A 14,729-nucleotide genomic window follows, 5' to 3' on the forward strand; every position below is an offset into this window, starting at 1 on the left:
GGAATTTGACTCTGGAGCTTGGGCCTCAATGATAGGTAAGCCTCTTTGGGAGAAAATTGGTTCACCAAGACTTGATAAGACTAATTCAAAATATGTGGCATATGGAAACAATATTTTAGATATACTTGGTGAATGTTATGTCAATGTTACAGTAGGTGATGAGAAACGTAGATTAAAAGTAGCAGTAGTAAATGGAAATGAGAAACCGCTATTTGGTTTACCATGGATATTAGCCTTTAATATGAACCTCCCTCCTGATGTTACTATTAGTAAAGTAAAATGTAAGCAGAATCATAATCAATATAAGATGGATGATGTGAGGGTTAAGGAAGTACTAAAAGAATTTGAAGATGTGTTCTCTGAAGGGCATGGGAAAATCAAGGGTTATAAAGCACGAATTCACGTTCGAGAAGATGCAAACCCTCGACATTTTTCAGCACGCAGGGTTCCGTTTCCCTTGAAAAAACGAATTGAGAATGAACTTACAAGACTTGTAAATGAGGATATCATTGAAGAGGTAGATCCTGCTGCTACACCTATTCCCTGGGCTACCCCAACAGTTAATGTAGAGAAGAATGATGGTTCAATAAGAATTTGTGGAGATTTCCGAGTCACTTTGAATCAAAATTTGGTCCTAGAAAATGCAATTATTCCGACATTTGAGGAACTAACAAACAAAGTTGCAGGCGGACAAGAGTTTTCCAAGATAGACCTACGAGATGCATACCTACAAATGGAGGTTGCAGAAGAACACCAAAAGTATTTAGTAATAGCAACGCATAGTGGTTACTATAAATACAAACGTTTACCTTTTGGGATATCATCTAGTCCAGGTATTTTCCAAAGATATATGGAAAGACTCTTAGCTGGGATACCACAGGTTGGAGTTCTTCTGGACGATATTATAATAACTGGAAGGAATAAGAACGGGCATTTACGAAATTTGAGAGAAGTTTTGAAACGAATGAAAGAAGCTGGTATAAAAGCAAAGTCTAGTAAATGCAAATTTTTTGAAGAGTCGGTGACTTACTTGGGACATACAATCGACCGGAATGGAATACATCCTACTGAAGAAAAAATAAAAGCCATTCGAGAAGCACGGTCACCTACTAATGTCAAGGAACTCCGATAATTTTTAGGTTCTATTAACTACTATGAACGATTTATTCCGGGACTTCATGCCATTTGCAGTGATCTCCATAAGCTGACTTGGACTAAATCGCAATGGAAATGGTCCGAACAAGAAGAGGGGACATTTAAAAGAGTAAAAGAAATTCTATCAAGTAAAGACACAGTAGTGCCATACGAAGAAATGAGACCATTGGTAATGGTCTGTGATGCATCAGAAAATGGATTGGGAAGTGTACTAATGCACAGATATGAAGATGGATTAGAAAGACCAATTGCTTTTGCCAGTCGTACACTATTGCCCGCTGAAAAACAATATTCAAATATCGACAGAGAAGCGCTAGCTATTATGTTTGGACTCAGGAAATTTCATCAATATGTATATGGTCGGAAGTTTACTTTAGTAACCGACCACAAACCTCTACAACGGATATTTGGAAATATGCGAGATCTTCCAAAAGTTGTAAATAGCCGTTTAGTGAGGTGGGCTCTCCAGTTGAATCAATACAACTATGACATAGAGTACAGAAAAGGAGAAGATAATGTGTGTGCTGATGTTCTATCAAGACTTCCGATTGAAGAAGATCAACCTGAGGAGGCTCACATTGGCTTTTTGAATGTTGATAAGGTTAACTCTATCATGTCTTATGACCTCTTGAAACAAAATTCATTTACAGATAAAGCAATTAAAATGGCAAAAAACTTTGTATTGAGAAATACATGGCCCCCTGTTGTTCCTGAAATGTTGAAGTCATACAAACAGAGGAAAGATGAATTGAGTGTTGAAGATGACATATTATTGTGGTTTGGAAGAATTGTAGTTCCAGAATGCATGAGAACTGATGTTCTGAAGATATTGCACACAGGACATCCTGGTATTGTATCAATGAGGTCTGTAGCACGACACTATGTATGGTGGCCCAACATGGATAAAGATATCGAAGTTTATATCAAGAGGTGCACATCTTGTCAAGAGAATCGAGATAATGTGGAAGAAGTACCATTATATCCTTGGAATGTACCTGATAGAGTTTGGGAAAGGGTACACATTGATCTGGCAGGGCCAGTCAACGGATCTATGTGGTTGGTAGGTATTGATGCTTTGTCAAAGTGGGCAGAAGTGGACTGTCTCAAGACAACAAACTCTTCAACAATCATTCAACGATTGAGATCTTGGTTTAGTCGATATGGAATACCAAGTGAAATTGTGACAGACAATGGACCTCAATTTGTATCAAAGGAAATGAAAACATTTTTTGAGAAAAATTCTATCAACCACATAAAAACAACTCCCTACCATCCTAAAAGTAATGGACTTGTGGAAAGACTAATTCGTACTTTGAAAAGACGGTTCTACACAACAAAGCAGGATGTTGGAGATGGAATGCTAGCTCTTCAAAATGTTCTTTTTAGCTACAGAAACTCGCCTCAGAAAACAACTGGTAGGGCTCCTGCAGAATTGTTTCTCGGTCGTAGACTACCAACAATTTTTGACAATATGAAACCTAATCTTAGGAAAAAGATGGAGATGAAGCTTTGGAAAGAACAAGGGAGGGACAACAAAAAAGTTCGAACTTTTGAAGAGGGAGAAGATGTGTGGATTAAGAATGAACATGGAAATGGTTGGTCAGCTGGAATGGTGAAAAATAAAAATGGACTGTACTCATATGATGTACTTTGTGGAGGTGTTATAAAAAGGAAACATGCGGACCAGATGAGACAAAGAATGGGAGCTGTTGAATCTGTGTAAAAAGAAAGAGGGGAAAAGTGTTAGATAGTTAAATGTATAAGTAATTAATACATCAGCTGATTTATTAATTACTTATACATTTAACTATCTAACACGTAGATCTTTAACAAAGTTAATATTAATCTCATGTCGTAGCCAAAAATATCTTCGTTCTTGGTCCATTTATCCACCCAAGTGTACGCATGTTTCAAAAGCTTTCCCAGAAAGTTATTATTGAAGGCCAATACAGTAGGCCACTTCGTTTTCTCCCCTCGCTGTCTCAGGTATTCGTTGATGATTTGGTCATTTAACCGATCACCAACTTTTGGTATCCGTACGTAGATCGTCCACAGACAACTCCATGTTGATGTTACTTCCTCGGCTGGCTGGACGCGACTGACGCTTCGGGGAGTTGACTCTTGGTATACCTCATTGGTCTTGGAGTTTACCAGACCCCGTTGGAACTTCCTGGACCCCATCGTCTTGAGCTCATGTCACATTCCTACTCATAATGATATATTTGAGCTCCTAATCCAATTTAACCCTTATCCCATTTGGTGCCTCTGAGTAATAAAAACAATAATTAAATAAAACGATTTTGTGAATTTACGAGATGCATTTACGAGATTTATGAGTATTTCTTGCTTATAAATTATTATTAAATTTTAACCTACATTATTTACATTTCCTCATAATATTTATAATTTACATAAGCTAGTTCCAAGTCCTTTACATGCACATTTGCAGTACTCCACAACCACAGTTTAATGACTTCCACAACCACCGGTGAAAATACTCTGGTGTCAAAATAAGGCCCAGAGAACTTTGGGAGGAGTTTTGTGGCAATTACTTTACTAGCATCGGACTGGAGAAACTGCGCCTTCTTATTTTTATGTCGATTGCTTCTTCTTCCTCATCCCCAAGGGTGGGCGGTCCTTTCAGATCATCGTGTTTTTGTAAGATCCCAATTGAGTGCCATTCCACGCTGTGCGATGAGCTACACGAGGAACTTGACGATGAGCTTGTAACCGGTACAGGTTACTTAAAATAGATTTTGCCTTCGGCTAAACAAAGTCAGTTGATGGGGTGTGATTTACGATCCTAACTTACTGGTCTCAAATTGTCTCACAAAATTAAAATAAATACTTATGGGTGCCAGTCGATCAAAAGGGGTCGACCCCTTGTGATTTCTTAGAAAAGTTACAAGTCAAAATTTACCTTTAACGGAACTTAGGCCTAGAGATAAAAACAAATGAAATAGACAAAGTGACAGAAAGAACAATTTATTTAAAATAAAATCAAGTGACTCTTTATCAAACAAAATGTTACTGAAACCTTTGGATAAAAAAAACAATCCGTTAGGCCTATAAGTTAAGGAATAAATCTTAAAAAACTTATAAGAAGAAAAATTGCAATGTTACATTATTTTTCAAGTTAAGTTCAAGTTCTAAGTTAAAATAAATCAGCACAAGTTTCTTGATATTTGACTAAAATCAAGTCAAATAAATCAACAACAATTAATAAAAGCAAGTATTAAAATGACAAGTTATAACCTACAAAATTTGCAAATCTTCAGTTTATCAACAAGGTTTCAAATATGAATTCAGACAATAATTAAATCTAACAACTTAGTTTAACATAATGATTTATACACAATATTCAAAATCAGACTTCAAAAGCAGTCTTAAACGGTATTTCAAGTTCTAAAATCAATAAGTTTAAATATCAGCAAGTTTTAAGTTAAATATCAACAAGATCTAAAATGAATAATAGGCACTGATTTAATTATTTAAGGCACAAATCAAAATGGGTTACTTTACTTTACTTGAGTAATTTCTCAAAACAGATTTAATTTCAGGTTAGGCTAGGCCTAACTGTTTTTATAAGATCAAAAATAGTTTCAAATTTGGTTGGCCAAATGGCACAGACAATCAAAAGAATTCTAATAAAATAAAATACACTACTTCAGCTCAAGACAATGGCCTATTACTAGAATTCTTGAATCCAAAGAATTAAAAAATATTTCCACTGCAGGTGGGTAGTGTCTGATGGCACTTGGTAGTCCTTCCGAGGTTCACACAACGTCGGTCGACGGTTTTACAAAAATATCAAAATGTTCATTGATTTGATTTGTCATGAATTTGGGATCGAGAGCTCTCTTTTAAGTTAATTTTTATGAACTTTAAATTCTTCACTAGGCCTAGACTAAATAAGTTATCAAAGAAGAATCTGAAATTTGGACAGAATACCAGTTAAGTAGGGCACTTCCCTTTAGTAGACGAGGCGAAGAACGAAGGTGTCATGGCTTTGAAGCTGAGCACCCATGTAAAGTGTCGTTATCGGGGCCCCATGGAACATTGGCGCAGCGACAAAACAAGGTGGGAGTAGACAGCACCATCAACAGATCAGCGTACATCGGGGTGGAAAACCCCACAATTAGTAGGTCAGATAGTTGAGTTCTGTTTTCATGGAGCTGATTATTGAAAAGAAGGCTTCCTCGGGAACTTGCCGAGATAAAGCATTGACCAGGTTATCCAACGTAATAGAAACAAATAACTGAACTTTTGTTCTGTTGCATGTATGAAAGTGTCAGCATACTCTCTGACTTCCAAACGTTACAAGCTGCTCGTGGTTGAAACGTCAGACTCGTAACCATTTCTCTTAGCCTTTTTACTTGGAACAAGGTCTTGCCTCTTCGGTGGCCTGTGTTCAACTACCGTTTTGGGTGTTGCGTTGCGTCCGCTGATTGTATTCTCTTCCTTTGGTCCTGAGTTGTAGCATTTGAATTGCTTGTCTTCTCTAAAACAACATCGGCAAAGGCCTGCGTGAAATATTCTGTCTCTCCTTTTTCATCGGTGGTGGCTTTACTCCGTGTATTTCGGTAGGTTGTTTTTGGCGCGAAAGTAACTTTTCCTCTTTAAATTCCTTCACCATTGTCATTCTTAGCCATGGAACGTCCTTTTGTGTAAAGGCTGCAGATCTGTCTGCCGCTTAAGCTTCAACATTTATGCAGAGAAAGACTACACAGTCCATTTTTCCCCAGTTTTAGTCCTAATTTTCCTTTCATTACCCATTTCCTTGACTGTAGGATTTTTTCTTTTCATGCAGTGCCTCTGCTCGTAGGTACTCAATCACTTTATCGCCTATGGCGCTTTGGCCTCCATGTAGACTGTCGTGGATTAAAATTTCTTTTGTTCTGAAGTCCACGACAACCAATACCCCGTACCGCAGATTTTCAACAAAGTAAGGTATTAAACTCATGTCGTAGTCAATAATATCTTCGTTCTTGGTCCATCTCTCCACCCAAGTGTTTCACATGGGTTCCAAAAGCTTACCTAGAAAGTTACTATTGAAGGCCAATACAGTAGGCCACTTCGTTTTTCCCCGTCGCTGCTGCAATAGTCTCAGGTATTCGCTGATGATTTGGTCATTTAACCGATCACCATCAATAGTATCCGTTGGCTGGACACGACTGATGCTTCGGGGAGTTGACTCTTGGTATATCTTTTTGGTCTTGGGTTTTCCCAGACCCCGTTGGAACTTCCTGGTCCCCATCGTCTTGAGCTCGGGTCACTGGTCTATTTGAGCGTTCCTAATCTGATTTAACCCTTCACATTTGGTGCCTCTGACTAATTTGTTAAAAAATAAATAAAAATGTTTCGTGTACTTACTTCATGCAACTATTTATTGCTCAGAAATCTGTATTACATTTTAACTTAAATTATTTACATTTTCCAAGTAATGTTCCTAATTTACATCAGCTAGTTAAAAGTCCTTTACATGCACATTTGCAGGCCTCCCTTGTCTAATCACTTACACAACCACCGGTGAAATTACTCTTGTTACGAAATAAGGCCCAGAGACCTTTTGGACGAGTTTTGTGGTAATTCCCTTACTAGCATCGGATAAATGGCTCTTCTTACAGTATAATTTATCCCCTACCTTAAAGGAGTAGGTTCTTCTTCACAAGTTATAGTAATGTCTTTGATTAGCGTTCTTTTTACCTCCGGATCTACAGTCTAGTTTTGGGATAACTCCAACATAGCAGGGGTTCTGAGCTCTCTGCCGTAGTTAAGAAATGCATGACTTTCCCGATATTATAATAGACTTTTTATATTTATGATTCCCTAAGTATTTTTCAACCTATAAAATTGTATTGGTTTCTATAGGCTATTTGGAATCTTTTTATTTTAAATTAACTTAAAAAGCAATTTAAAATTTTACATTACCAATGAAAATATAATTAGTTATTTTTCCAAAGAAAATCATTGCTTTTGCCAGTTCCTCGTTCTCATACAAAGTAACTGTAAGGTATTGTATCACACAATACAGTTTAGTTGAGATGTCCTGGTGATGATGTGACGTCACTTGAAGTGTTTGCCTTGTTAACCCGACGAGCTGGGCTTGTTACCGGTAACTGTTGACACACAATACAGTTTAGTTGAGATGTCCTGGTGGTGATGTGACGTCACTTGAAGTGTTTGCCTTGTTAACCCGACGAGCTGGGCTTGTTACCGGTAACTGTTGACACACAATACAGTTTAGTTGAGATGTCCTGGTGGTGATGTGACGTCACTTGAAGTGTTTGCCTTGTTAACCCGACGAGCCTGGCTTGTTACCGGTAACTGTTGACACACAATACAGTTTAGTTGAGATGTCCTGGTGATGATGTGACGTCACTTGAAGGGTTTGCCTTGTTAACCCGACGAGCCTGGCTTGTTACCGGTAACTGTTGACACACAATACAGTTTAGTTGAGATGTCCTGGTGGTGATGTGACGTCACTTGAAGTGTTTGCCTTGTTAACCCGACGAGCCTGGCTTGTTACCGGTAACTGTTGACACACAATACAGTTTAGTTGAGATGTCCTGGTGGTGATGTGACGTCACTTGAAGTGTTTGCCTTGTTAACCTGACGAGCCTGGCTTGTTACCGGTAACTGTTGACACACAATACAGTTTAGTTGAGATGTCCTGGTGATGATGTGACGTCACTTGAAGTGTTTGCCTTGTTAACCCGACGAGCCTGGCTTGTTACCGGTAACTGTTGACACACAATACAGTTTAGTTGAGATGTCCTGGTGGTGATGTGACGTCACTTGAAGTGTTTGCCTTGTTAACCCGACGAGCCTGGCTTGTTACCGGTAACTGTTGACACACAATACAGTTTAGTTGAGATGTCCTGGTGGTGATGTGACGTCACTTGAAGTGTTTGCCTTGTTAACCCGACGAGCCTGGCTTATTACCGGTAACTGTTTAGGCTTCGATATAAACCTGACATCCATTACATAGAGCTAGACTTTATTTTTCAATAGTTTAATACGTAAATACTTGTAGGTTGAAATCGTCAATTTTGTATTTTTTTCTCTTGAGTTATACTGTTAATCTTTTATTTTCATTCAATATGGAATCGATGAATTTGTAATAAGAAGTATAGCTTATCGCAAATAAGTTTAACATTAGGTCTTACGATAAATAATCATGCTAACAACTATCAATTTATGAATATTTTTTACAAAGAGAGAATAATATTTCAATCCCAAGATAAAATGTAATATAATGTATATCAATTTACTTTAACCATATATTCCATGATTAGGTAAAAGGCTTAGTTTGCCGCAGAGTACCTCAATACAATATGCTTTTATGGAACATATATATCATATTTTACATGTCCATGAATAATTTACGGCAATGGAAAGTATACGTTTTTCGCATATCTTATAATGGAGGCTGGATGATTTAAGACCCATAAATTTCACTCTTATCCTTATGGCGTTATAAATTTCCAAAATGTTAAGAAATAAAAGGACGATTTACTAAATGTATACATTAAGTGTATACATTTATACTAAATGTATAAAATTAAAATAAAACTAGTTACCTCTTTGTAACAAAACTTTTTATTTAAATTTAACAAGAAAGCTTAAAAGTTAACTGGTAAAACATTTAATATTTTGTTCTTAGTTGTGACAGCAGAGCTTGTAGAAGGCCTGATTTCCAGGTTTTTTTTTTTTTTGTTCTGTGAGAGTTATTAATATTGGAAAAATCTACATTAACTGTGGCATCATCATGAAAGGTGTCTTCAAAAACTTCATAGTATTGCCACCTAACAGGCCCTTTACCAGTTCTTTTTTTCTGTTGTTGTAGTTCACAAAATGATAACATAATAGTATGAGTTTGAAATTAGTATAAAAATGAATTGAGTTAAGATAATTTGAATTTTAACTAGTTATTAATATTTTGATTAAAAACTGTAATAATACAAGACGTTAATGTTTTATTAAATGTTGACTTTTTGTAACAATGGCATATTTGTTATATCTATTTATTTTATTTAGGTTCTTTTGTCTACCAAATAAATACACATATAAGTGATAGGCTTTTTATGTTTTTTAGCGAATTTCCCGATAGGGAAGTAGCTATTACCGTAGGTCTCATGGTAAGACCTAGGCCCGGGACCGATTAACTTTTTCATTTTGATGTCCCCAGAGGTCAAAAACACCATTCGTTCAAATTTTTATATTTGTGTATATATATATATATATATATATATATATATATATGTGTGTGTATGTGTATATATATATATATAATAAATAGGTTACATACCTTATAAATCCAACAAACAGCTTATTTTGAAAAGAAGGTTGTTTACATGTTTCGGCTTGTATCGGCCATTGTCAAAACATCGCAGTTGGATGGTGAAATCCTTGTCATTGTTTCCTACTAAAAGTAGGAACACAACACACACACACGGACGGGACGAAAACATTACGAAAACGAAAATACTTTTAATAGGCCTATTATTTGGTATTTGGATCAAGCCAAATGTTAAAATTATTTTGTACTTTGATTTAAGCCTTTAAAATTTGTTGAATATGTACGTTTTCTAAAACATGGTATTGGTTCTCTCTCATAGGAAAACACAAAAAAATACACAGTATATTGAAGTTACATTTTATTAACTTCAATGATGATCCATTACTTGAAATTGTTTAAAAACTTTTTCCATAGCTTATTTTATAGCCTATTATAAATTGTCACATTTCATTAATTCATTCATATAAACTAAATAAGATCCAATAAAATTTTTTTTGAAATACATTACAACCATTAAATAATTATCAAAGTATATCGGTCACGGAACAAAAAAGATGGATGATTAAAAAAAACTAACTTATAAAAAAATAGTTTGATATAACAAATGAACATAAAGAGAAACACAAATTCTTAAATATACTTTACACAACAAATTGTATGCTGATTAGATATAACAAGAAACATCGAAAGAGATTTTTAAATACTGTATTCGAATATATAAATCTAAATAATTTTTTTGATTCATCACTTATAATTGTTTAAACACTTTATCCTTAGCTTATTTTATAGCCTATTATAAGTTGTCACATTACATTAGCTCACTCAAAATCTAAATAACAAATTTTTTGAAATAAATTACAACTATAAAATAATTATCTGAGTAAATCGGCCACGGAACAAAAAAGATTGATCAATTTTGTAAAATAACAAATTTTATAAAAACATAATTTGACATAACAACTGAACTTAAAGAGAAACATAAATTATTAAATATACTTTACACCACAAATTGTATGCTGAATAGATATACTACAACAAAAATCATCAAAGAGAATTTTAAATACTGTATTCAAATATAAATCTCAATAATTTTAATAGAAATGCAAAAATGCGAATTGAACTTATTGAAAAAAAAAAACAAATTGGATCCATATGAAACAAACAATTTACGGTCTATGATAAACAAGGTTTTTAATGTAATTCTTTATATCTGTCCACCGGCTTCCTGCAAAACATCCGTGCTTGAGAAGTAAAGTGGTACATTGCTGTTTTCCTGGTACTTTTCTTAAGGCGATCCACTGGTTTAATTCATTTTTCCTTATGGTCGACTGTTCTTCTGTCCATTTCTTATGAGCTATTTTTGCTGGTTTTTTCTTATTTCTGGTTACGAAATCTGGTTCATACTCTGCATCACTCGCTTCATCATCTGACCAAAGTTGCCTCCTACTGCTGTTTTCCTTTGGTTCAAAATCAGTCGTCGATGTCCCTAAAAAGTCTTGAAAATTCGAACTAGTAGGTTCACTGCTTGTAAGATTTTCCCCACTATTAATGTCCATCAAAAATTGGCTGATTTTAGCAGTTTGGTATGTAGACTCTGGTAGTCGGTAATACTCTTTATGCGTTGTAGAGCTGTGTCCCAAAAAGGTTGCAAGCTGGTCAACTTGGGATTCGGTTAACCCACATGCAGCGGCTAACGTAGCTGCTTCCTTCCTCATTGTAATCGTTGTAATTCTTGAAGGGTGTTTCAGTTTCGCTTGGTCTCTCAAGTGACGAATAACGTCAGCCCCTCTATAGCATGAGTCGACTGTGCCAGGGATCGCAAATAAATATCTGTTATCCGGCAATACTCCACATTTGCTCCTGTACTTTAATAGCAGGTCTGTCATTGTCTCGATTTTGTTCGTCTGTAATACCGGAACGTTTTTCCCATGTTTCCGACGGTTTCAAACCTCCTGAATTGTTTTACTAATTCCTGTTCATTAGCAGGCAGACTTTCAAAAACCCTTGCATGGACTTCGTCGGAATTCTTTTTTAGGTATGACTCCACTGTTATGTGCTGTCCGTCTCCAGCTCGCTTTCTGTTAAAAACTATCATGCTTGCCAACGCAACCTTACATAACCTGACGTAGGTATGGTGAAGTTGGTTCTTGGTGAGTTCCTCTACAACTTCTGATGACTCTGCATATTCCTTGCTTATTCCAATAAGCACCACAGCAGGGAGTTTGTGGGGACAAAACAATTTCCATTTTCCCGCATTCTGGCTACCTGGCTGCTACTTCCTAACCGGGCTGTTGTGCTAATCGTGCCTTTCCGAACCATACAGGTTGACCCTTTTTAATCCCCTCTAATGATTGTGCCAGTCGTGCTATTCAAAATTGGCTAAAAATGTGTGCCAATCGTTCTACGGCCCCGAAACCCGTATCGCGGTACCATCATCGGTCCTGTATAATACGGCACATCAAGTGGTACCGCTTCATTAAATATAATGTAATTACAATAATAGTATCAGCATATCTTTCTTCATATATATTATATTTAGAACAACACCTTATTAAAAAATTTCTTCACGAAATATAGTAAATACTGTTGTAGTAAGGTCTTGCGAAACACCTATTTACTAAGTATAGGTAAAACATGACGTAATGTGTCACATTAGGCTACTAGTAGCCAAAAGCAAACCTATTGTAACTACCAATAATTCATAACTAAAAATTTATAAGAATTGATGAAATTTTGACATATCTATTAGTTATAATTGACAAAATTAAACGGGATCGTCGGCACTAGTAATCAGTCCCGTTGTCAAACGGGACTGTCATGGGTTCCGAGTCGGGAGGCAGTACAAGTAGTTCGGTTGGGCGCCAGTAGATGGACGTGGGTAATAGTCCAGTGCAATTAGCATTTGGGTAAGGAAATTAAAAAAAAAGTTGAAACCTATTGGAAATCATTTATTAAGGTCTCCTGAACCCACAGAAGAAAGTCCCAGAAAATCCCATGGGGACTTTTCCGCCATTTTGAAAAATAAGTCGGCCATGTTGGATTTATGCAAGCCTTTACGGGAATGGGTGTTACTAGTAAACTAATTGACTTAAAACCCTCCTGTTTGCATAAAAATGTCTTGTAAACTCCAGGCTAGATATTAAATATAAAAATAACCCCCGCCGCAGCAAACCTGCAGACTAAGCGAATTTCCATTTGCCTGAATTTATTTTAAATGAAATCTATTTAAATAACATTAGGTTTAACGAGTATCTAAGTTTGATATTACAGGTAGCCTAATAAAATGTGTTTTTAAGTAAAAAATTAGTAGATTAATATAAAATAGAAAAATTTTCCATGTTTAATCAATATATTTCCATAAACAAGCAAACTACAACATTTTACAATATTCTCCGTAAGAATAACATAAGAAATGTTAAATTATCAGTTTTTTGAATTTTCTCCATAACCATTAACCGTACAAAAACACTTTGATATACTAAATTATTTGTTTTTTAAGCTCTTTAAAAAGGTCTAGAGAGAAATTGGAAATTTTTGAGTTTTGAGGGTCAAAAATGAGAAAAATGAGGATGATTTAGTAATACGTAAAGTAAATAAAGATACGTCTTATAACACTTGAAACATATATTTACGCTTATACTGTTACTCACAAGACGGTAAATATACAAAAGATTGTAAGCGGTGATCGATTTCGATTGGACACTCCAATCATCATCATACCCAATAGGCGAAATAGGTTTTAGTAATACCAACATTTCAAAAAGAGTTCCCTGCTAACCCCACCAACAATTCAAGATTTATTGCACTATTAACTGTGCACCTCACAAACGTGGGATGCCAGGTTTCACAAGCTACATCTAACGCAGACACTCTCATTGTTTCAACAGCTCTGCATATTTCCCCAACCAAGACTTTGGTACTAGTGGTACAAGAAAGATACCTTCTTGTATTGTTGATTACTCTCACTCGATGCAACGTATTCATGCTCATTCCTGCCAAAGGAAACAAACCTCATCGCATTTTTAATATTAGGAAACTGCAAGAAGGTTTAGGTGAGTTACAACATTTTCTTTTCCTGCTACACGCATTCACGCAGGTTGCGGTACAACCTATGCCATAGGAAAGAAAGCAGCATAGAAGAAGCTCCGAAACGATGCATGACTTCGGGAATCCGTATCCGTCAGTATAGCCATAGCCTGTTCAATTAAGATAAATCTCCTCAAGATTGCAGCAGCTGGGGAGTAATTCTTTCTTAAAATATATGGCGTTAGTAGAGAAGTAACTGGCCTTAACATTGCAAGACACTGCATGTACATAAGAACCATAGCAAAGCAGAGACTTAGTGCAAATTTCAACCTCGCCTCTATTCCCCAACCAAAGCAGCAGCCCTCCAATACACCCTGAGGGCTTATCATCAAATTCAGCAGTGGAAAGGTGTTAATCTCCCAGCTACGGGCTGGGGCCGGAAGCTAAGTGCTAGTCAGGGTCTAATACCTGTAACAACTCTTCAACAACCTGCTCATCAAAATCTACTTAATCTTATATTCTGCAACTGCAAAGGCAATTGCGAGAAGTATTGATTGTGCCGAAGAAGTTCGTTATCTTATTCTCATATGTGCGGACTCTGTGCAGGATTTGGGTGCGGTAATACACTACCAGTTACTGAAGATAAACTTGACGACCTGTTAATCTAGTGGTAATATTAACTAGTGAATGATCCAGTATACTATATCCACAACGTTCAAACAAAACTTTGGAGCTTTAAGGGAAATGTGACGAAAACTGCCAGGCCGTCGAGCGTCTGAGCGAAAATGTTTTGAATGCTTCTATTGGTTCTTGAGTAGGATAGTTAAAATATTTAGGTACCCTTTTAGTGTATTTGATAGAAGATTTTATTCTCTACAATTTGTATTAACAGTTTTCCTTATAACAGCAAACCAAAAGGATACTTGGTGCAAAATGATAATCAGATAGAGATAGAAATTTTTTTCAAATTTTGACCCTCAAAACACAAAATTTCCTAATTTCTCTCTAAGACATTTAAATAGATTACAAAAAACAAACAATTCAGTATCCCAAATTGTTTTTGTACGGTTAATGGTTATGGAGAAAATTAAAAAAAAACTGCAAATTTAAAATTTCTTATGTTATTCTTATGGAGAATATTGTAAAATGTTGTAGTTTGCTTGTTTATGGAAATATATTGATTAAACATGGAAAATTTATCTATTTTATATTAATCTACTAATATTTTACTTAAAAACACATTTTA

At 35.8% G+C, this 14,729-nt stretch overlaps 1 protein-coding gene across 1 annotated transcript; it reads left to right on the top strand.

Moving 5' to 3' along the window:
- Nucleotides 1-1,570: 1,570 nt before the first annotated feature.
- LOC128984086 (uncharacterized protein K02A2.6-like) lies at nt 1,571-2,878 on the top strand. The gene has a single exon (XM_054403369.1). It carries the CDS (start codon nt 1,571-1,573, stop codon nt 2,876-2,878), a length of 1,308 nt encoding a protein of 435 aa, XP_054259344.1.
- The last annotated feature ends 11,851 nt before the right edge of the window (nt 2,879-14,729 follow it).

This window comes from Macrosteles quadrilineatus, unplaced genomic scaffold (assembly GCF_028750875.1).
Source record: "Macrosteles quadrilineatus isolate MER2022 unplaced genomic scaffold, UCM_ALF_1.0 Scaffold_2__2_contigs__length_208266976, whole genome shotgun sequence".
Lineage (NCBI taxonomy): Eukaryota > Metazoa > Arthropoda > Insecta > Hemiptera > Cicadellidae > Macrosteles > Macrosteles quadrilineatus.